This window comes from Garra rufa, chromosome 5 (genome assembly GCF_049309525.1).
Source record: "Garra rufa chromosome 5, GarRuf1.0, whole genome shotgun sequence".
NCBI classification, from domain to species: Eukaryota; Metazoa; Chordata; class Actinopteri; order Cypriniformes; family Cyprinidae; genus Garra; species Garra rufa.
In genome coordinates, this window is record NC_133365.1 from 14,298,662 (window position 1) to 14,323,754 (window position 25,093).

Here is a 25,093-nt window from a genome sequence, read left to right on the forward strand (position 1 = left end):
AAGTCTGTGAAGTAAACAGCTGGGAAAGAAATCATTAGATCTTTGTTTCACTTGCTTACAGAAAAATGCTTACCAAAACAATGTTACTGGGTTGTCCTTCTTTTTTCTTTACATTTTCTAGATTGGTAGATGCACCATGGACCCGATTATAGCACTCAACAACCGGAAAAGTCACATTTTCAAGATATGAGATTTTGGGTTAAGTAGATCTGGCAAACCTAGATCATTTTGTTATGACAGCAGTTAATAGAGAGCACAGGTTATCAATCTTCACCTCCTAACCCAACTTTTACAAATCAACTTATGACTGTTGTTGCAGGACAAAATTAAATGTAAATGTTTCTTCGAGCAATGTTTACCACAGACCATATTTTAAGAAAAAAAAATCTATAAAAGACCTCTTTAAAAATTGGGGTGGCCTAAAAAATTGAAGTCATTACAGAACAGCTCTGTACTGCATGAGTAATATGGACTACTATTATGGTGTTTGGTCACCATAAGCTTTCATTGAATCGAAAAGAGCCCCCTTCTCCTATTTATATGGAAGCAACAACAGCATATGGGTTTGGAACAACATGAGGAAAGGAAAATAACATTTTTGAAATAATACATATGCTTCTTACCTCCTATACTTCAGTTGTTTTTCTCTCTACATTTTACCATAATGATCCTTAAAATAGCACGTGGACATGTGATCCAATTTAGAAGCAGCACATTCAAGATCTGTTTCATTTCCTGTATGGCTCATTGTGTAAATGCTCATTACATACCATGCACTTATATTTCCTTACATATGTAAATGATGTCATATTTATAGGTTGTCTGCATATTATGGAAATCTCCTAGGACTGTCCTTTGAAGAAGCATCAGCCATGTCTGGTCGTTTCCAGTCGGGGCTTGAAAAATGCTGTTTACAGCCCCAACCTGAATGTATAATTGAAGAGGTGAGCAGAAGGGTCAGAGAAGGGGGTTGAGCGCTCGATGCTATCTTCAACAAACCACAATGAGCTGCACAAAGGTTCAAATGTCTCTTGGGACAATTCTTTTGACCAGTGATCCTTCTGGTGATGCATTTTCCTGTTCTGCTTCACAAGATGTCTGATATGACAAACAAAAAGATGCTGTTTCTTGGTAACTAATTAAAAACATACCAACTACTAGAAGACATAATACTCACTTCTTTCTAATCTGACATTACTCAGACTCTGGGCATTTATTGGTTACTATACCAATTTCTTGGAGTTCCTTTAGTGCTACTGAAAGAACAACCTTTTTCCTGTTCAATTCAATTTTATCATTATCATTTATGCCATTCAATTTTAGGGAACATTTTGTAAGTGCGACATTTATTTCAAAATACCAAGAGAAGTAAATGATGAGAAGTGATCATACTTCCTTTTCAAGAGAAAAGGCACATGGAGCAGACAGGGGAATTTCGACAGAACTCTGATATCATTTATATTGCCATGAAATTGAGTGAAATAGCCTGATTCATTGTTCTTTTACTTTAATAATAGATAACAAGCTTTCAGAAGGTTCTCTGCGGTGAATCCAAACTGGATGCCATGTCTGCGGATTTCCGGGAGTGCTGCAGTAAACCTCCCCTGGATACTCTTCCTTGCGTGGATGACTTGAAAAGGCAACAACGTCAGTCACCAGATGTAGCCAATCCTGTTTCATCTCAGCTCTGTGAGGAAGCTCAACCACATGGGATTGACAGGTGCTAATTTAATATTCATCAAATAATGTGAGTTGGGCAATCCATGCGTTTCTTAAAGCAAAGGTCAACTGAAAAAAGATGTTTCTGATAGCCAGCTTATTTCATTATGATGTGCTAAGAAGTGTTTTGTTGAAAGAAGACCGTGCCATCATGACACTATATTTTGATCTGTCATAGACTGCGTTCCCTATCCGATAATTTTTTTCCCTCGTTCTAATAAAAAATTCCGTAAACACGAAACCACTGAAAACGGTGTAGTATATATGCCAGACCAGTATGGGGTGCTGTAATTCTGCCATAGAGATACACTATACACGGAGAAGAAGACTTTGAGCATGCGCATAACCTTGCGCGCTGTATACGAACTAAGAAGAAGAAGACGAAGATGGCGAACATTATCGCTTGTTGCTCATAGCAGTTGCATAGAAGCAATAGATTTTGCTGTAATAAAGCTAGTAGGCTTAGTAGCAACACGAACACAATCATGTAGTCCGCCAATATTGTTGTTGCTGTTACGTGTGACGCAGCCGACACGTGATGTGATGACATCATCGTTTCACAAAATATACGGATTGGCTGTACACACGAAACCGCGAGGGTGTCGTTTTCAGATTTATCCACTTTGGGACCCGGTTTCAAAAAATAGTGGATTCAGTCTCCTAAAACGCCGGATCCGTGTGGATGAAACGTCAATACGATAAAAAATTTATACGTATACAGCAAAACGCGTCTCCGTGTGGACAGGCCCTTAATGTGATGTAAATGCTAATGTGATGCTGAGTAATATAATTGGCATATTGCGTGTTCACCGTGACCCACTCTGGGAATAGTCACCTGGTCCCCTTTTCCCAAACACAATGGAGAGTGTTCCTCTTGATTTTCATTTTTAGCTTGTCTCTTAAAGGGCAAGAGTGCAAATAGTCATGAATTATTCATTGTGTGGCTCTGAATATGAGCATATTATCAAAATGACTCTCTGAATGTTCATAAATGAGAAAAAAGCTTTAGACTTTTGCCTAATTTGCATTATGATCAGATACTAAAGCTCATGATCAATTTTCTGTAGACAGAATGAACAACCTATCTATTTGGACTGCAAGAAGCATCTAAAAATCTAGTTTTAACTAGGGAATAAAGTCGAAATGTTTCATGTTTCAGAATAAAGTTGAAATGTTTAGAGAGTAAAGTCGAAATGTTTTCAAAATAATGTCGAAATGTTTTGAGAATTAAGTCAAAAATGTTTTGAGAATAAAGTCAAAATGTTTCGTGAATAAAGTCAAAATGTTTCAAGAATAAAATCAAAATTACGAGAATAAAGTCTAAATGTTTCATGTCCACGACAGCGTTTTAGTGACGTTAAAAAATTTATCTAAAATTACGATATTAAGTCATAATATTTTGAGAATAAAGTCTAAATGTTTTTAAAATAATGTCGAGATGTTTCGAGAATAAAGTTTAAATGTTTTGAGAATAAAGTTTAAATGTTTTGAGAATAAAGTCAAAATGTTTTCAAAATAATGTCGGAATGTTTTGAGAATTATGTTGAAATTTCGAGAATAAAGTCGAAATGTTTCGGGAATAAAGTTGAAATGTTTCAAGAATAAAATCAAAATTACGAGAATAAAGTCTAAATGTTTCATGTTTCAGAATAAAGTTGAAATGTTTAGAGAATAAAGTCGAAATGTTTTTTAAAATAATGTCGAAATGTTTTGAGAATTAAGTCAAAATGTTTCGAGAATAAAGTCGAAATGTTTTGAGAATAAAGTCAAAATGTTTCGTGAATAAAGTCAAAATGTTTCAAGAATAAAATCAAAATTATGAGAATAAAGTCTAAATGTTTCATGTCCACGACAGCGTTTTAGTGACGTTAAAAAATTTATCTAAAATTACGATATTAAGTCATAATATTTTGAGAACAAAGATGAAATGTTTTTAAAATAATGTTGAAATGTTTCGAGAGTGACATAGAAATTATGAGAATAAAGTCTAAATGTTTCATGTCTACAACGGCGTTTTAGTGACACGTTTAAAATGTATCTAAAATTACTATAATAAAGTCATAATATTTTGAGAATAAAGTCAAAATGTTTTTAAAATAATGTTGAAATGTTTTGAGAATTAAGTCGAAATTTTGAGAATAAAGTCAAAATGTTTTGAGAATAAAGTTGAAAGGTTTCGAGAATAAAGTCAAAATGTTTCAAGAATAACATCGAAATTATGAGAATAAAGTCTAAATGTTTCATGTCTACGACAGCGTTTTAGTGACACGTTAAAAATGTATCTAAAATTACGATATTATAGTCATAATATTTTGAGAATAAAGTCAAAATGTTTTTAAAATCATGTTGAAATGTTTTGAGAATTAAGTCGAAATTTCGAGAATAAAGCCAAAATTATTATTATTTTTTTTTAAATAAAAAATGAATCTAAAATTGCGAGATTAAAGTCATAATATTTTGAAAATAAAGTCTAAATATTTCGAGAAAAAAGTCTAAATGTTTTGAGAATTAAGTTGAAATGTTTTGAGAATATAGTCAAAATTACGAAAATAAAGTCGAAAAGTTTTAAGAATAAAGTCAAAATGTTTTGAGAATAAAGTCAAATTCCGAGAATAAAATTGTAGCAATTAAAGTTATAATATTTTAAGAGTGTAGCCTGCGCATGCAAATGGCCCAGATTGGAACACTGGGAGAAGTTACCAGGCTACTGGAATTTTTTTTTTAATATATGTGGGATTATTTGCAGAAATCATACCATGTGTTATACTCGGGGGGACAGTTGTGTGTTCTTTTCTGTTTATTTTAAGGTTATAGCACAATATAAACATGAAGGAACATCAGAAGAAATGAAAAAAAAATAGTATAGCCTAATTTAATTAAACGAATGTCTCATTGTAATCGGAAAGATGACAGACTCGCATGCCGCTTGAGCTGAGATGAATACAGCGATCTGTCATGCCACATTAAAGACAATGAAAAAAGAAATTATTGTAACAGACATTGTTTGTATTTCGCTAAAAAACTGACATATTTTGAAAGCTGACACTTTGGAATATCTCCCAGTGCTTCCAAATCTGCATGCGCAATAGGAGAGAATATGCTCTCAAAATATTATAACATTAATTTAGTAATTGCTACCAATTAATTCTCGTAATTTTGGCTTTTTTCTCAAAATATTTTGACTTTATTCTTGAAACATTTCAACTTTATTTTCATAATTTTGACTATTTCTACTTTATTCTTGAAATATTTCGACTTTTTGCTCGAAATATTTCGACTTTATTCTTGAAACATTTAAACTTTTTTCTCGAAACATTTAGACTTTATTCTTCAAACACTTCGATTTTATTCTTGTAATTTTGACTTTATTCTCATAATTTTGACTTTATTTTGTAAATTGTAATTTTTTTAAATACTTGTAATTTTTCAAATGTATTCTCGTAATATTTTGACTTAATTTTCGCAATATTTTGACTATTCTCGAAACATTTCCACTTTATTCTCGAAACACTTCAACTTTATTCTTGTAATTTCGACTTTATTTTCAAAACATTTCAACTTTATTCTTGAAACATTTAGATTTTTTTTCTCAGAATGTTTAGACTTTATTCTTAAAACACTTTGACTTTTTCATAATTTTGACTATTTTGACTTTATTCTTGTAATTTCTACTTTATTCTTGAAATATTTTGACTTTATTCTTGAAACATTTAGATTTTTTTTCTCAGAATGTTTAGACTTTATTCTTAAAACACTTTGACTTTTCTTGTAATTTTTACTTTATTCTCATAATTTTTACTTTATTTTGACTTTATTCTCGTAATATTTTTACTTTATTTTCAAAATATTTTGACTTTATTCTCGTAATATTTTGTCTCGTAATCTTAGATTTATTTTATTTTTTTGCATTAAACAGTCTGTGTAGTTGCATCTAAATGCCACTTCAAATGCAGATGCTGTGCCACCTCTGCATTGCAAGCACAAATAGTGTCTTACTATTTAAATTTATTTATTAAATTTAGGAATTTGACACCAAAGATGATGCATATAATTAAATAGGTTAGAAAAAATGGCCTCATGATGGTGAAAACAACCATGAAATCAGTTTAAACTCATCAAAAGCTTTGGGAGTCATCTGTCCTTGGCAGTCCTAAACCTGTCAAAATACCAGCACAATTATTATTATTGACAAAATTCCAAAAAAAATATATCATTGTTGGTTTTAACTGTGCAACAAAGCGTAATTTTACAAGATCACCTTCTCGCTTGATTTTAAAATTAAGTTATCCATTTGTCAGAATGAAGGTAAAACAGATTTGTCTTGCACCTGAAGAATGTGGGCCATGGCTGGACTTTAAATCTTCCCCACGGACATGAACCAGCATATTACCGATAGATTGATTGGAGTCTATTCTTATATATTCCTGCAGCTAATAGGATCAGATTGCATTCACATGAATACAGATCAGACCCTTTTTTTTCTGTGTAACATTTCAGACCCTATTTCAATTTTTGCATTGCAGGCTCAGAATCATTTTCCTGCAAATAATGCCTCGAGCATCAACCATTAGAACAGGCTGCCCTCAAATAATGGTCTGAAACCTGAATCTGACCTTTTCTCCCCCACGGTGGTCAGCTTTAGTCGGCTGTTCTCTGATCAGCACCTCATGCCTTGCTCATTTAGTGAAAATGTAGCCAATGTGCAGTGCATGCTGTGCTGAATGAGCCTTATGAAGTCACTTGTGTGCATGGGTGGACAAGAAAGAATGAACTCTTGCTGAGGGTGCAGACAGCCGTGCACAGAAGCCTATGTTTAATTTATCTTGGACTGTAATTAGATGAGCCACTCAACATGGAATTCGAATGTGTTCTAGCAAGTTCTACTTAGTTTACCTCAGGGCCCGGTGTCATTAAAGGTGACATTTTCACAGTGCTTCGGGGGGCTAATACCAGGTCATTTGTTGTAGCAAGGTGTGTATGCAAGTGAAATTAATGTGAGACAGGGTGCTCCGTCAGAAATTTGATTAGTACATACGTTTTCATTAATATTAAAATAATGGCTATTTAAAAGCATACTTACTCACTGATAAGACTCTACTTCTTCAGTCTTTACACTGCCCAACTCTACCCTCTAGTGGTGGAGCATAAAACTTGATTTTTTTTTATCTCAACCCCTATTGACGTTTAATATCCACATTCCCAACCTGGGGTACTTTCATTTTCTTTGTTAAACATTTAAAAACTAAAATTACAATACAATACAATACAATACAATTATTTGTATGGTAGTAGACCAAATTCTGGCATAGATGTTTTTGCCATTTAATTTTTGCATTGACATATTCTCAAATGTTTCTGATACAGTCATAGCTGCTATTTTATACTTGTTTGGCTTTAATGAAGCTTTAATGGCTTTTACTGGTTCCCCAGTAAAATTAACATTCCATTCGTATCACGTTATTGGGGTCGCTACAACCCGCATCAACAGTGTTAAAGTAGCCCAGCTCCACAAGAAAACTACAGACTTGGCAACACTGCCAGAAAGGTAGTATTGACATCGAGGTATCTTAGACTTACTGATGGGGCTGTGGGGTTGGGATCAGTTTGAGAAATACAGTAGTATAATAAAGACAGTATATATCTGCATACTACTTGTTATTGGACTACTAAGCAAACAATTCAAAAATTAACTGCAAAATGTTTGACTCTGCATTAAGCTTTTTTTTTATAGAAAACTTATACTCTATTAGAAGGATTACACTGTTTTTTTTCTTGGTTTAGTGAGTGCCTTGTTTGTCCTGAACAGCTAAACTGCCCGCTGTTCTTCAGAAAAATCCTTCAGGTCTCACAAATTCTGTGGATTTTTTTTAACCATTTTTGTGCATTTGAACCCTTTCCAACAATGACTGTATGATTTTGAGATCCATCTTTTCACACTGAGGACAACTGAGGGACTCGTGTGTTTTTTTTAGTACTGCCCTTTAGAAGCTACAAAAGATACATGTTTGCCAGAAGACAAAATAAGTTAAATTTAACCTGATCTTCTAATCCTCTTAATGCATCATGTTTCCATCTGGAGCATCAGTGAGTGTTTGAAACTTCTGCAATAGTTGCATATGAGTCTCTCAGTTGTCCTTAGTGTAAAAATATGGATCTCAAAATCATACAGTCATTGTTGGAATAGGTTCAAATATACAAAAATGCTGAAAAACAAAGAATTTGTGGGACCTGAAGGATTTTTTTTTTTTTTTTAAATCAGCGGGCAGTTTGGGACTCATAAACAAATATCAGAAAATAAAAAAATTATAAATTCAACTATTATTTTCTCTTGTGGACTATATGTAAACATCTTTAATGTAAAATATCTTATTCAGGTCAGTACTAAATAAAAAAATAGCATGCATTTTGTATGATCCTTCTTATTTTAGTAAAATAATTAAAAAATATTTAAAACTCGATGCATTATTACGAAAGTGACATTCAGTATTCACACGTGTTTAAAAGTCTTGCCAGTACTTGAAAGCCAGCTGGTTTCTTTGCATACACATACCCAAAGCGGGCTCACCGAAAGCGCCTCTCAGTCAGCATGTGAATGCTGAATTAAGCATTCTATTGCATGTTATTGCTACACACTTACACGAAAAATAATGTCAAAATGCACCATCTTGGAGAGTATTCATGTAAATACAGTCGGTTTTGTCTTGAGTTAATTTGAACAGTTGGGAGAAATACAGATGTGTCAAAATATATGATATGTGCGTCCGTTCTTAAAGCGACAGCAGCGTAAACCTGCTGCAGCAGACTGCGTCATATTACATTTATTTCATCTCACAATTCAGAATTTTTTTTTTTATATGTCGTTCATATGTTGTATTTCAGACTTTATAACTCAATTTACCTCAACAGTAGTGAGTTTGTCAGTTATGAGGGGAAAAAATGCCAGAAGTGTGGGATATAAACTCATTAATTTTGAGCTGAAAAGGGAAAAGGGAGAAGGACTTTTCTTATCAGAATTGTGAGATATAATCTCAGAATCGTTAAATTTTTAAATATAAACTCAAATGTACTTTTTTTACTCTTTTATTCCATGGCTTCCGTAGACTGCTACTTAAAAACTGTCATTAAACCTCACAGCCTCATTTTCTTCCAAGAAAAAAAAAAAATTAAATGCCATCTACCCTGTCTAAGGTCTAACCATTCGTCATATAAAACCCAAAACACAGCCACAGAGATAAGAGGTGCTTTCTCTGCTCCTCAGGTCTCATTCACTAAGCTTCCTACCCACCCAATTGAATGTATGCATTTACTATATAACAACAAATAAAGTCAAGTTTTGTCCTGCCCTATAATTTTTCACATTCTAAAAGCTATTTCACTCTGAAATATGTCACAATACATAAGCTATAACTTCTGTTACATGACTTTAAGTTTGCTGAGCAGGACACTAATTATGAGATGGTGTGAAATCAAAAATCAAAATGGCAATATGCAATAGAGGTTTGCTTTTGTTACATTTAAATTGGCATTGCCTTATTCTAGTTGTAAAGGTTAAAACCAGGTTAAGATACTGACAAACAGTAGTGTTTAGTTGGACTCGGACTCGACTCGGACTCGAATGGTTAAAGACTCTGACTCGACTTGGACTCGACTTAGGTGGACTCGAACCCAACACTACCCCTAGTATTACAGCAGAATTTTAGGGTGAAGAGACCAGAGCCTCCTAGGGAGAATATTTTCCAAACACATCTAGGTCTTGCAGCCTCCTGCTGTTCGGCTGAAGATTTCTTCTCATGGCCCGCCTTCAGATCATGCATTTATAGTAGTGGCCATGAAAAAGAAATAAACTTTTGATGTATAGCACAGCAGGAGAATCACAAAATAGCATGTATCCTAAAGTCAGTGAATGAGTATGAATGAGATCAAACGCATGCTTATGTGTCTCTGTCTGTGCAGATACTTGTTTCTAATTGGAGTGAAACATGCCTCCATTTCTCTTCCTGTGCTGACGACCGTTCTCAACCGAATCAAGAACACAGTAACAACCTGCTGCGCATCTGCTGACGTCACAGCATGTTTAACAGAGAAGGTGAGACGGCGCTATAGTCTCTGGTTCATGACAGGAGATCTTTGTTTCATAACAAGCTGATTCGAAGCTGCATTCGAAGATTTTCAGTTATTTGAATTACACAACCGAGCCATTCTTCAGATTTCAAGGGGTTTTTGTGCTTATTTGACTGTAAGACAGCTCAAACCCCGGGTAGACAGCTATTGTGAGAGGCTTCGATCTTTTTGATGCATGTCTGGATGATTTGCAGCACAATGGCTCTCTGAGTGACTTCATTTTGCTCTGCAGCCTCATCTCGCTTTTGAGATTGGGATCGCATTGTTTGAAGCTCTCATCAGGGCTGAGATGTTATGCTGATGGATTTGACGGTTCTTTTGGCAATAATGCGAGATGAAATCACACTGAGTTGAGATAGATGGCATTGCGTAAGGGCATTTTAGAAAAACAACCTTGATGAAATCCTTTTTTAACGCTGAGAGCGGCACTCCGTGAGAACTACTTTTTATGCTTGAAGATCATGTCAAAATCTCACAGGTAACCTGTTCTAAAACATGTCACCATTTGGTTAATTTAGCCTTTCAGTTTTCCCTTGGAGTTGGAGATCTTCCAATTATCTGCTCACTCGCTGTTTTTCCGCATACAGTAAATGGCGAAGTGCGAAGAGTTGCTGGCGAGAGCGTCTAATTGAAGGATCTAAACTACATCTGTACCCAGAGAACGAGCGTACATCATTAGCATGCACAAACGGAGCTCGCTCGCCAACTGAGAGAGGGTTGCGAGATTTCAATTAATTTAGAGCGACAGGGTGCTCTTTGTACTCGCTGGGTGCTAACCAAGCCCGAACTGTCATAACAACGACACGGTACTCTCTCATCTTCTCTCCCGCTGCCTGACTTTGAACGTTGACGACGAAAATACATAGTCATTTTTGATTTTAAGGGTTGGATTACTGGTCAAACTGTTCTTTCATTTTTTTCCCCCTCTCTCTCAACTTTTATCAAACAGGAGAGTAAATTGAAAAAGACTACGGCACTTCTGTCTAAGTTGGATGACGCTTGCTCGCGGTACTTCAGACTGGACCTGCCTGCATTCAAAGCTCAGTAAGTTAAAGAACATCATCAGTTGATGTTATATACCAACAGGGGATATGGAAGGAAGAAGCTGGTTGCAGATGAGGAGAAAGCTCATCATCAATTCTTTATTTCCTGCAGGATGCAAACGGAGGTGCAGGGGGAGGGAGGTGAGAAGCGAACACAAGCTTGGGCGGATTTGGCCACATCCTGCTGTTCCCAGCGCTCCCCAACACAACTATGTCAAAAGCTGGTGAGCACACTGACTAACCGGTGCACTTTGAAAAGTTTCAGCTGGAGAAAACTTATAAACACACATGCATATATAATTACATAATTATATAATTTAATACAATTAATAATAAATTAAATGCAGTTTGTTTAAAATACAGAATTAATATGATCAACCTTTTCGTTTTGAATGATAAATCAGTTACTCACAGTAGTAGTACTTTTCGCACTTATTCATAGATTATTTATAGCAATAATATTATTTTTCCTAAAGTAAACTTCTTTTGAAGTAAATTGTGACCCCTAGACCACAAAACCAGTCGTATTTGTATGGGTAAATTTTTGATTTTTCTTTTATGCCAAAAATTATTAGGGTATTAAGTAAAGATCATGTTCCATGAAGATATTTTGTAAATATCCTACCGGACATATATCAAAACTTTATTTTTGATTAGTAATATGCATTGCTAAGAACTTCATTTAGACAACTTTAAAGGCAATTTTCTCTCAGATTCCAGATTTTTCTCAGCCAAATATTGTCCTATCCAAACAAACCATATATCAATGTAAAATGTATTTGTTCAGCTTTCAGATGTATAAATCTCAATTTCAAAAGATTTACCCTTATGACTGGCTTTGTGGTCCAGGGTCACAATTTGTCTGGCATTCTCCTGGAAAACAAAAGGGTAAAACCAGATAAAAATGTTTAAAAGACCTTTCAGAGAATCAACATTCATTTTAATTTTCTTACCCCCTGACTTTGGCATAAACCAAACTAAACTGCATTAGATTTGTACTTAGAACAAGATAACTCAATTTAGTGGTTAAGAAAAATAAACTTAAAACTCATTTACTCAGCCTCATGTCATTTTAAACCTGTATGAGTGTCTTTCTTCTGTTGAACACGAAAAAAAAAGATCTCTGATCTGATCTCATGACAAAAACGTACCTGGGAACTTTTTCACAAGCTGCAAAATACGTACCAATAAGTACGTTTTAAGTAAGTTTTCATACACAGTTATGATAACAGCTCCATATGTTTCACTTTCTGGACTTAAAGGAGTAGTTCGCTGTCTGAAATTTTTTTACAGATAATGTAATCACCCCCTTGTCATCCAAGATGTTCTTGTCTTTCTTTTTTCAGTCGTAAAGAAATTTTCAGGATTTCTCTTCATATAATGGACGTCTATGGTGCCCCCGAGTTTGAACTTCCAAAATGATGTTTAAATGCAGCTTCAAAGGGCTCTAAATGATCCCAGCCGAAGAAGGGTCTTATCTAGCAAAACGATCAGTAATTTTCTAAAAACATTTACAATTTATATACTTTTTAATCTCTACACAGAGTACACACAGTGCTAGACAAGACGAGCATTTGAGGTTAAAAAGTATATAAATTGTAATTTTTTTTTTTTAAATAACCGATCGTTTTGCTAGATAAGACCCTTTTTTCCTCGGCTATGATTGTTTAGAGCCCTTTGAAGCTACATTTTGGAAGTTCAAACTCGGGGGCACCATAGAAGTCCATTATACGAAGAGAAATCCTGAAATGCTTTCCTCAAAAAATATAATTTCCTTACAACTGAAGAAAGACATGAACATTTGGGATGACAAGGGGGTGAGTACATTATCTGTAAATTTTTGTTCTGAAAGTGAACTACTCCTTTAACAAGCTTGCTCAGTAGCTCAGCCGGCACAGAATTGGCTTTAGGATGCGGAATCATTGGGTACGAATCTCGTCTAAAACATGACTCACGATGAAAGAGCTGAAAGAAGACAAGCTTAAACGGCATGCTTGCTTTTGCATTTTTATGTCACATTCACTTTTGTTCACAGTACTATCAAATAGGTTTAGGTGTAGTGCAGATGGTAATTGATTTTAAAATGTCACGGAGCATTAGTTTAATAGCACCACTCAACGGACATTTCAAGTCAGAACTGCAGTGAGACGTACAAAACCAACGTCACATAAAACATACCATATGTATTTCGTGTCTTGCGAAAAAGTTCCCACAGGTTTGTTTTGTCAGTTTGTATTTTGAAGAATGTTGTTAAACACACATCTGCTGCTACCCTTTGACTTCCATAGTAAGTGAGAAAATTGTGATTTTTCATTTTTGGCTGACCTAACCCTTTAACTCAGTAATTTATCACCAGGACAAGCAGATGTCAGATCAGGTTACAGGAGTGATTGAATTAATTAATAGACTTTAATACAGTTATTAAACTCATGTTTAAAACACATGTTTTCTTTTACAGACAGAGGATGTTATTAAATATGACGATGACACTGTTTAAAGACTCGCTCTTCAAAGATTCTTTTGAGCACCAGCAATTATACTGGATGAAGAGATTTTCTAAAATCCCTCTCTAATAGGAAATGTCATCCCTCACTATCTGAGATGCATTATTCCCTTTAAATAAACTTTCCACTTGCTTCAAAGAGTTTTGTTTGTTGTCTTCTGTTCAGTTTGCTCTTTTAGCTCATGAGGCTTGTGGCATTTGCAGTGGGATTGTGTTAGGCTCCTGTATGAATAACCTTTACCGGGAACATAACAACATCCACGGTAAGATGATTTCTCTTGTTGCTATGGCGTTTCATCACACTAGATGACTCTTCAAATTTACGTTTCTTTTCATTTACATGGACATTACAAATGCTGTCTTAGCAAATGAACCGACAACAAATAGTCTCTGTGAATTAATGTGGTTCATCTTCACACTTCAGTAGTTTCCAATGCATTTTTAGCTAAAAAAAAGTTGTTAAGAGTAAAATAAAAACTGTACTTAGTTATTGTAGGTGCTGTTGAATTGTCTGCTTGTCAGATTTTAGATGCACGAGTTAAATTAAAATCTCATTTGTGTAGATAGGTTTTAGATTCTCCTTTATACATTTTATTGGCAATCAGAAAAATATAAAGCAGTCTGTGGCAGGAAGGAAAACACAAAGAACCATTATGGTGGCATTCATAAATATGAGGGACCATAAAGGTAAATTGCACCCTTTTTAAAATACAAAAAATGCACAGTGATTAACCATAAAACAAATCCATAAAATCACAGGTTCTTAAGAACGCCCCCATTCAAACTGCATTTATGGAAGACTTGGATATTGCATTTCACCTATGCCAATGGCACTGAGACATTTTAACATCTGTTTTACTTGTGATTCTAATAAAATGGAGGGTTTGCACTTATGATACTCAGATGTAAACAACAGCATGGACTGCATGGTTAATGTTCTACTGAATACTTTGTTCTTTTAATTTAGGCTGTACAAACCACAGAAAATAATGTGTGGAAGCTGCTAAATCATATAGAGAAGGACATGGTAAGCGGGAAATGGTGCAATATTTTGACAAACTAAAGTTAATAGGTGGTAAAGATACGTACCAGCAGTATTAATTAAGATTTTAGCCTAATATTTCACCTACCTGACTGGAACAAACACTAATGTCGTCAAGATTCGTGTCCTGGAAATCTTGGTTCAGTTTGGCCAACTACAAAGGCCTTTGGTTCCTCAGACCATTTTAAGCACTTTTCTCCTTAATTTGTTATAACTTTTGGCAGTCTATAGTAGGCCTACTCCAAATGTTTTTCCAAGTCTGTCCGATTAGTACAGCCCAAAACTTGACAATAACTGACTATTCTCAGCAGCCAAAATCAGCAAAATATGCGGGTTTCGTTCGGTTCAGTGGCATTGTTTACATTCTTTGCCGCCAAAATGACCGATTGATGACGTGTTGTGATAATGCTTATATTTGTTTTGGCCACATAAGGATATAAAAGCAATATGAATCCATATGTTAATGAACCCATGTAGGTAGAAACTAATTACTCGCCCTCATGTTGTTCCAAACTGGTAACCTTCGTTCCTCTTCAGAAGACGATGAAATCCAAGAGCGCTTCTGTGAACAATACAATGTTTTTGTGCCAATGTCTTGAGAACATTATTAAAGACCAGATAACTATTAATGAATATTCTATTAAGGCTATAAAGTTTACCTGAATGTTTGATCACAACTTTGAGAGAACCTTCTGCGCTTGAGAGAGAGAATCAGCACCTCTCTATCTCTCGTTGCTGATGAAGGCTTTTAGACCTGGAACTTTTCCTTATCGAGCTGCTCCACCAGCACAGAAGTAGACTTCACCTTCAGTAGGTTCCTTTTCCCAGTTCAAACTGCGGTTAAAAAACATCTCCAAGTCTTTTCACAGCTGTTTACCTGCGTTCCGGTGATTCTGAGGTGCTGTCGGCTCTTTTGGATTAAATTAAAATATTTTTTATATTGAGTTCTTCATGCAGGTTAATGGGATGTTGTGCATCACTTGAAAATGTTTCTGATGGACGGGGGGGTTCAGAGTAAGGAGTGCGAAATAGGCTCAGGGGCGTCGTAGTTGGGGGAAAAGGGGGACTAAATTACCAGGGCCCCAAGTGTGGGGAGGGCCCCCGAGGATCAACCCCCCCCCCCCCCCCCCCGGAACGTAGTACAGCGGGGGCCCCTTAGCTGAGTCAGTGCACAGGGCCCAGAACGACGCAGCGACGCCCCTGAATAGGCTACATGAATTATCTAGAATAGAAGATGTTTTGTGGTCCTAAACATGTTCTTCCTGTACTAAGATAGCAAGATGTATTGATCAGAACAGAGAGTCTATATATAGAGTCGGGACTCAAGTCTGTCTGCTACAGCTGTCTAGGTCTAATGCAGCAGAACAAAAGAATGATGAAAGGCCAAGAAGATGTAGGCCTACTGAATTTCTTCTGAAAGCCTTGCGGTCAGCAGGACAAAACCACCGAGACTCATAAATACATTTATATGGAATATATTTGCTTAAAAGAACTATTGGAGTTTACTAGCGGTAAGCGGTTTTTACACGATTTTTATAGATTACATTGAACGAGCACGTTTATCACAAGTATATTTGAATGTATATGAATGGCATGAGTTAGTTTTCTCCTTTACTTTACTGAAAAGAAACTGGCAAACGTCTAATTATCCGGCACTTTGTCATGAATAGCCTGACAGGCTTGCTGACGTAGGAAGGTTTTAATGTGTCACATTATGCTGTAATAACGCTAAAGCTTTTGAAAGGCTTGGAAAGTGATATTAGTTGAAATGAACAAGCACTGGGGAAAGATTTTCTTGTGACTACACACAATGTCAAACAGCATTATTATTATTATTATATGAATAACTGACATCAAACATTTTAAAGCCTTCATATCTTTCTCTCTTACAAACACCTTCTTCGCTCACTAAAATATCAGTTTAGCTGGGGAATTTTTGCTTTCCTCACTCGTTACTGTCTGCGCCATATTTTATAAAACAGAAGTACTTTTACGTTTACGAAACGATATTGAAGTATATGGACCTCCTTCTACTACAGAGTTAATTGTGAACACTAGAGGGAGATATTGTATCATCTTCAGTGAAGATCATAAGCCATGAATTATGAGTAAATATCTCTAAAACGTCACCTAAAATGACACGCAAATACATTTACAGTTACAATCGTTTTTGCACTAATAACAGAACCTTCAACTCTAGACACATAAGACACAACCAATGATCAAAAGGCACATTTTTCAAATCACTTAAAACTTTGTTTCCAATGCTTCATTTGTTCATTGAACTAAAATCACCTGTTCAAAATGACACAAATTATTACTATTTCAAAATGCAACTCACACATTACATCTGAGTTAAGTGTGTATTCATTTCATTATAAATATCGAACTATCAATTGATACAACTGCTTAAAATGACAAGTAACTGTTGCATTACTCTTTAAGCATAGATTTTATGGAAATTGATAAACAACTGAGTCCATGTTTAGATTATGATAGTTTCAGGATAGATCATTTGACACCAATTACCACAGAATATGACCCAGATGGACTATACTATCTATGGATGTCATATTTCATTCTTTGTCAGATAGGTTTCTATGGTCCCATGTACCTATTTTACAGAACACATTTTCATATGCAACGTTACTGTATGCGATATGTTTTACGTAATTGCTTTTGTGGTTTTAATGAGTTAATAGCTACCCTGGTGAAAAAACCCCCAGCTAAAACCAGCCTAGGCTGGTTGGCAGGTTTTAGCTGGTCAACCAGTCTGGTTTTAGCTGGTCAGCAGGCTGGTTTTAGAGGGGTTTTGGCCACTTATCCAGCCTGGCTAGGCTGATCAGGCTGATTTTAGCTGGTGGTTTCCTAGTTAAAACCAGCTACTTCCAGCTCAAACCAGCTAAGACCAGCCAAAACAGCTAAAACTTTGAAAAAATAAATTTCCTTTGAAAAAACCTATGTTGAGATTTATTTCATCAGTAAATTCCCCATTACAGTATTTCAATGACACCACTGTGTCTGTACTATTCTCTCTAGTCTACAGTAAAAAAATGAAACCTGAATCATATATTTTGTACAACTATATTTAATGATTGTACTAGCAAATACACAGTGAAACTATGGGTATCTTTTGTATGGGTGATCTAAAGTAATGTTCCTATGATATTTCATAATAAATTAGTTTTTTGAAACAATGCTTCTGCAAATGCAAGGCTTCTTTAAAGATATGAACGCAATATGCAAAGTTTTAAACACTGGACAGCCTGTGTTACAAATAATGACTGTTTTGAGTTTTGTGTCTAGAGTTTTGAAAAATGACATGAAGGTTCTGTTATTAGCTCAAAAACCACTGTAAAAAAAAACTGTAATACAGCAAAACGCTTCTAACATTTAAATATGACTTTGGTAAGGTTATTAAGGTTATGAGATTAAAGCTGGGAAACGAAAGCATAAAAAACAATGACGCAAGAAAAGAAACGAGGAGACCATTTAATAAATTCTGTTCATCTTTAATATTCATTTCCTTTGAAAAATATAAATTCTAAAATCATTTCAGCTGTTTTGTTCTAAAAAGTCACAAAACTTGATTAAAAATGTATCATTGTTACACACTCTACAATTAATATTTAGCATTGTTTAAATGTTCAAGAATTTCCCCAGACATGCTTTCACAATATATTTCATCTTTAGGTACCCCCAAAAATATAAGTTAAAAATCTTATACTTACACGGTTAAAAGAAGTTGATTTTGAAAAAACAGTATAGGCTACCACCTGTATAGATCTATTGATTTTTTTTGTGTTTTTTGAAAGAAAAAAATAATAATGAAAAATTAGCAGGACATGCACTGTATGACACAGCACTAATGTCATCTTCACTTAAATGCATGTACCATGTTTTTGACTTATTTTTTTTACAAATGACAACTTGCAATATGACATTCAGTGACTAGACATCACGTAAATAAAGCACAAACAAAAAAAGTGATCTGAGTTACGTAAGACAATCTTAAAACTAAAGGAATTTCGTGTATTATTGCAAATCAGGTTTAAGCCACTTAGGTAAATCATTTGCAGGACAACAGACCCTGGAGTACATGTAGACTTTTTAGGCTTTCCAGAAGCAGGTGACGAAGCAAGACTTGAAACGCTAAGTGAATAATTAGGCTTTCTTAATTAATCAAGCTTATTAGAACGTGTCTGGATAATTAGACATAAATATTGTTAAAGGAAATACCACATATTATATGAAACAATATGGAAAACAGCAGGATCAATGCCAGTCAATAACATTAACCATCATTAAAAAGTTAATCAACAGTTAAATATTACAATATATTGTCACAGTTGTTCTCTCTTCATCATAAAAGTCATTTGTTGAAAAGTTTGCTGAAGATGTACTTTAAAAAATTAAATCAACATTAAGATCTCATGCTGTGCAAATAAAAGTTGTGGAAAAGTTAATTTTTTTACACAATGCCTACCGTGTAAAACAGAGGTAGAGCAGCAAAAATGGAAAAGTGGAAATGTTATGTAAATTTGGTAGGAAGATTCATATCACATTGGATGGATAATAGAAGTAGTGTTGTGAAATTGTGTAAAAACAGCTACAGCATTTCTCTACGGCTCAGCGCTTGAGTCAAACAATGAACTGAATTGCATAGTAGTTTAGGGATTACAACTTGCAAACCGTAGTGATTAAGTGAGTGGAAGACAAGCCATTTTTTCTTCACAGAAAGGATCTGTGATGGGGAACAGTCTTTATAAAATATCCCTTGGCAAATGGCTTTCTGCACATTGGAAGCGCTAGTAATAAAATCTATGTAGCAGATTGGCTGGAGGAGTTATATGGACGTCTCAGACCCTCGACTGCTCCAGAAGTAGCCGTTGTTGTCATCTGGGTCCATATCTATTTTGATCTGAGGCACATTTAATGGCAGTCTCTCTGAACTGCAAAATACAGATTCAATCAGTCAACGTTTGAATGGGCATTCAGTTTATTTCCCAATAGCTTCCAAGAATTTCTTTGGAACTATTTAACTTGTGGCTCAATGAATTATTTGAACAATGAACAAAGGTAAGGAAATTACGTAATCATCATGAAGCCTTGACATATTGTAATGTTGTTAGAAATGAAAGTGGCTTTCAATGACAGCATCATGATCTTATTGAATTACAGTAATGAACACAGATTCAATCATATTAATCTTAAAGAATCAGAATAAAAATTTCCTGAGAATTTAATCAGCCCCATGTTATCCAAGACGTTCATGTCTTTCTTTCTTCAGTTGCAAAGAAATTAAGGTTTTTGAGGAAAACGTTCCAGGATTCTTTCCATATAGTGGACTTCAATGGGGATCAACGGGTTGAAGGTCCAAATTGCAGTTTCAATTGAGCTTCAAACGGCTCTACACGATCCCAGCCAAGGAATAAGGGTCTTATTTAGTAAAACAATAGGCCATATTTTTAAAAATATAAAATAAAGATTCATACACTTTATAACCACAAATGCTTGTCTTGCACTAGCTTGACTTAATACATTACATAGTCAAATTGGAAAGGTCATGCGCACTGCAAAAAAAAGCTTTTCTTACATAAATTTTTGCCTTGTTTCCAGCCAAAAATAAGTATAAAATAAGTAAAAATAATTTTCTTGTTTTCAGAAAAAATAAAGTCAAAATTAAGTGCATTTTTTCTCATTTTTTAACATGGGCTAAGAAAAATAATTCTGTTTTCTGTTTAAAATAAGATTCTTTTGCTTATCCCATTGGCAGATTATTTTGCTTGTTCTAAGCAAAAACTCACTTAATTTTGACTTGTCTAGAAAATCCTTGATTTTCCACTATGTGGAGAAAAATCCTGAAATGTTTTCCTCAAAAACCTTAATTTCTTTTCAACTGAAGAAAAAAAGACATGAACATCTTGGTTGAGTAAATTATCAGGAAATTTAAATTCAGGGGTGAACTAAACCTTTAAGGGTTCATTGGTTTACACTTTGTTAATATTCTACACTGCAAAAAATGCTTTTCTTACTAAGATTTTTTGTCTTGTTTCCAGCCAAAATATCTAAAAATTCTTAAATCAAGAAGGATTTTCTAGACGAGTAAAAATTAATGTCTTATTTTCAGAAAAAACAAGTCAAAATTAAGTGTGTTTTTGCTTGAAACAAGCCAATGGGGTAAAAAAATAATAATCTTGTTTTCTGTTTGAAATAAGATTTTTTTTCTTACCCCATTGGCAGATTATTTTGCTGGTTCTAAGAAAAAATCACTTAATTTTGGCTTGTTTTTTCTGAAAACAAGACAATAATTTTTACTCATCTAGAAAATCCTTCTTGATTTAAGAATTTTTAGATATTTTGGCTGGAAACAAGACAAAAGATCTAAGTAAGAAAAGCATTTTTTGCAGTGTATGTAGATTTCTATCCATACTATAAATACATATTACTAACACACAACAGCTTGAGATGCGTACCTTGACATCGGGCTAGGCTGAAAGTAGTGCCGCTTTTCAGCACGACGTATATCGGTCAAGGAATGAAGGGGACTTTTCTCCTGCAAGAGGGACATATAATCCATTATTAACATATGCTTGGCTTCACATTCTGCTGAATACAAGCACTAGATACCACCTTCATGCATTTTCATCATACTGGATCAACAGCACCAGCACACTTTATACAGCAGATACATGCAAAATAAAAAGCCAAATAGAATCACTGAGGACTAAAGATGTCCAATGATCTCATATCGAGCATGTGCTGCTGGGATTTCATGGGATTATTTTTAATAAGCATTTTTGTTAGATAATTAGATCTTAATACAACAACAAATTAAGATGTTAAAAGTTTTAGTAGAAAAGAAAACAGGACATTCTCACAGAGGACATTTGCTACAATCTCAGTTAGCATCCCTGAATCCATGTTGGCATGAAAAAACGCTAAAAGAAATAGTTCATGCAAAAATGAAAATTTGCTTAAAAATTATTCTCTCTTAGGCCATGTAAATGTAGATGAGCTTGTTTCTTCATCAAAACAGACTTGGATTTAGCATTGCAACACTTGCTAACCAATGGATCCTCTGCAGTGAATGGGTGCCGTCAGAACGAGAGTCCAAACAGCTGATAAAAACCTCTAAATAATACACAAGTAATCCACACAACTCCAGTCAAAACATAAATGTCTTGGGAAGCAAAGAGATGCTTGATTGTATTAAATCCATCATCAAGTCCTCTGGCCATCATATTGCTTTTTCCAGTAAAAAAATTAACTCATCTGGATCAGGAGAAAAATAAGTGCTGCTTACAAATGAAATCAGTCCAAAACAGTTTTTGTATTTTCAGTATTTTGAGATCAGAGTATATAGTGATGGACTTAGGATGAAATAGGGAAACTATGGATGCCTGTTTCCACACAACTTCTTTCTCGCAAATGGGATTTTGTATCTCACAACTCTGACTTTTTTTCTCGCGATTGCGTGATACAAACTTGCAATTCTGACTTTTTTTCTGAAAAAAATTTTCTCGCAATTCTGAACTGTGACAAGAATTTCTGAGAAAAAAAGAAGCCAGAATTGTGAGTTTGTATCACTCAAAAAAGGTCAGAATTTTGACTAGAAATGATGATTTTTAAGTTAAAACGTCTTAATGATTGATTTGTTTCTTACAAACATGCAGCTTTTCACTTCACATGACATTAATTGGTAGACTGGAGTATGTGTGGATTATTAAAATGTTTTTTCATCAGCTGTTTGGACTCATTCTGACGGCACCCATTCACTGCAGAGGATCCATTGTTGATCAAGTGATGTAGTGCTGAATGTTCTCCAAATCTGTTCTGATAAAGAAACAAACTCATCTACATCTTAAATGGCCTGAGGGGGAGTACATTTTTCGGACATTTTCATTTTTGGGTGAATTAAAGTAAAGCAAAACGATTACGACAGGGCAAGAAGAGATAATGAAGCTGTCAGTTGCCATAGAGGACTCACAAATTCCACAGGCATTATGTGAAAGAAGAGCAAGTGGTAGCATGCAGCGCATATGAAAGGAAGAAAAAGAAAAACGCTCATGCTGAATCATTCAAGAGGTACAAATTGAGGTGAGGCCCCAGGTCTAGTCTACTCACTGTCAGAGGCCTTATCTCCTAAAAAAGGCTCCTGTTCCATCATGTCCATTGGGATTTTAATGCTGGGGACATTCTCATTGTAAGGATAGTCAGACTGCACAGGGAGAAATGTTCAAAAAGTGCTTTAGGAGCTGAACCTACACACCAGAGTAGTTCACACTTCTTCATGACCACCCAAACTTTCATAGTATTACTAAACAAACAAAAAAACATTACAGAATATACACAGCTGTCTAACAATCATGACACCCAAGAGTGTGACTTAGGTGCCTTGTATTGTTCCCCTAATCTTTATATCTTATTGGTGATGTTTGAGGGGGGAAAATAAGAATAAAAATGAACAAATAAAAAATTTAAAATCTTTTAATCAATTATAATTTATCAGAACATAATGTATACTGTATCAACTAAGTGAACTAATACTAATATAAAAACATTTTTCCGGACACTTACGTCTTCCATGTCACTGTCTATGCTCCCTTGTTTCTTCTTTTTCTTTTTTTTCTCATCTTCCTTCTTTTTCTTGTCCTTCTCGGGTATGACATCATCCAGGAAACTGAGGTCATGCTGGGAGAAGACATAGTCCAGCGCTTTCCTCACCGCAACCAGAGCCAAGATCTGACCAATGAGAATAGCAAATGGTGCTCTTTCAGTTATTGCATATACTACAGATGACGAAACAGATGTATGTTGCAGAAATAGGGCACTCGAGTTTCTGTTAATATTACTGCTGACTGACAAACATGACATTTGACATTGACATGACATTGAATTTCTTAATGCTTTTGGGAAAAGTCTCTTATGGAGTTGCGGTGAGCAAAAGAAACTTCTTTCAAAAACATAAACAAATCATAAGTATTCCAACTTTTTGACCCTTTAGTGTAATATTGAGCCTTGAAGCGCTCAGTTTTGCAGTTGTAGCCGCTTCCAGTATTAAATCAAGAACAGGTGAAAGAGGTGACTAACCATAACAGGAAAGACGATGGCAGCCACAGTGGACTTGAGGATCCAGAGGAGAGCTAGGCAAAGCACCTGGACGAAAGTAAAGAGATGGACCTTCCTCAACGGCACATGCCGCAAATAGATCAGGTCCGGCTGGTGTTTGGCAGGCATGAGGAGCAGCTTGAGCCGGTCCATAAACTAAGAACCAAAGAGCAATATTAAAATAAATAAATAAGCTTAGCTTTTTCTAGCTAAGTCACTGTCAAACAAATCAAATAGTGATTACTAAAATAAAAAAGACTAAAATAATCTAATCTTTTTGTGAATACCCCATATGTGACCCTGATCCACAAAACCAGTTGTAAGTAGCATGGGTATATTTACAGCGATAGTCAACAATACATTGTATGGGTTAAAATGATAGATTTTTCTTTTATGCCAAAAATCATTAAGATATTAAATGAAGATCATGTTCTATAAAGATATTTTGTATATTTCCTACCGTGAATATATTGAAACTTAATTTTTGATTAGTAATATGCATTGATAAGAACTTTATTTGGAAAACTTTTCTCAATATTTCGATTTTTTTGCACCCTCAGATTCCAGATCTTCAAAAAGTTGTATCTCGGCCAAATATTGTCCTATCCTAATGGAAAGCGTTTTTATTCAGTTTTCAGATTATGTATAAATCTGAATCTTAAAAAATGTACCCTTATGACTGTTTTTTTTTTTTTTTTTTTTGGTTCAGGCTCACATACAATATGATTACTCATATGTGACCCTGGACCACAAAACCATTCATAAGGTTAAATTTGACAAAACTGAGATTTATACATCATATGAAAGCTCAATAAATAAGCTTTCTATTGATGTATGGTTTGTTAGGATAGGACAATATTTGGCTGAGATACATCTATTTGAAATCAGAAATCTGAGGATGCAAAAAAAACAAAAAGACTGAGAAAATCACCTTTAAAGTTGTCCAAATTAGGTTCTTAGAAATGCATATTACAAATCAAAAATTACATTTTGATATGTTTAAAGTAGGAATTTTACAACAAATCTTCATGGAACATGAACTTTACTTAATTTCTTAATGATTTTTGGCATAAAAAAAAATCAAAAATTTTGACCCATACAATGTATTTTTGGCTATTGCTACAAATATACCCCAGCGACTTAAGACTGGTTTTGTGGTCCAGGGTCACATATATACATCCCAGAAATTTAACTTAAAAACCATTTTTAATTCAGTTTTGAATGGCACAGAACTGTGTAGGTAACTCACCTGAACTCCATTGAGTGAAGCCACACCCATGTAGAGGAAGACTCCATACAACACTGGCATGGGTATGAACTACGAGAAATATTTAATCAGTCAGAACAGACAAAGAAAATCAAACACATGCAGCAATGTGTTTGACGCTACTGGATGGATTGTACTGTTACCTTGAGGATAGGAGACATAAAGACAGACAGACCGGTGAGGATGAAGACAAAGACACCAGTGACTCTCTGTTCCCTAAAGAAGAGACAATTACCAAAAAAAATGCATTAGTTGATTCTATCTCAACTAAGAACACTAAGTTCAAA

General features: G+C 34.8%; 2 protein-coding genes across 9 annotated transcripts in view; one reads left to right on the plus strand and one right to left on the minus strand.

Annotated features, from left to right (window-relative positions):
* The window catches only part of gc (GC vitamin D binding protein), a 32,095-nt gene extending 18,570 nt beyond the window's left edge, over positions 1–13,525 (plus strand). The window contains exons 7-12 of the mRNA XM_073840803.1: positions 818–944; positions 1,518–1,720; positions 9,673–9,805; positions 10,790–10,884; positions 10,996–11,107; positions 13,342–13,525. Of these exons, the coding sequence (XP_073696904.1) occupies positions 818–944; positions 1,518–1,720; positions 9,673–9,805; positions 10,790–10,884; positions 10,996–11,107; positions 13,342–13,380 (709 nt within the window). The 3' untranslated portion in view covers positions 13,381–13,525. The remainder of the gene's footprint in view (positions 1–817; positions 945–1,517; positions 1,721–9,672; positions 9,806–10,789; positions 10,885–10,995; positions 11,108–13,341) is intronic.
* A 4,394-nt stretch (positions 13,526–17,919) lies between these two features.
* slc4a4a (solute carrier family 4 member 4a) overlaps positions 17,920–25,093 on the minus strand; it is an 86,554-nt gene continuing 79,380 nt past the window's right edge. For 5 of the 8 annotated variants that reach the window (XM_073840700.1, XM_073840704.1, XM_073840705.1 and 2 more), the window contains 6 exons: positions 24,950–25,022; positions 24,789–24,857; positions 23,522–23,695; positions 23,009–23,173; positions 20,905–20,984; positions 17,920–19,380 (listed from right to left, as the gene is read on the minus strand). In XM_073840700.1, the coding sequence (XP_073696801.1) occupies positions 19,275–19,380; positions 20,905–20,984; positions 23,009–23,173; positions 23,522–23,695; positions 24,789–24,857; positions 24,950–25,022 (667 nt within the window). In that variant the 3' untranslated portion in view covers positions 17,920–19,274. Of the gene's footprint in view, positions 19,381–20,904; positions 20,985–22,555; positions 22,650–23,008; positions 23,174–23,521; positions 23,696–24,788; positions 24,858–24,949; positions 25,023–25,093 lie in introns of all 8 variants that reach the window. The other 3 variants (XM_073840703.1, XM_073840706.1, XM_073840707.1) reach the window with 1 other exon arrangement.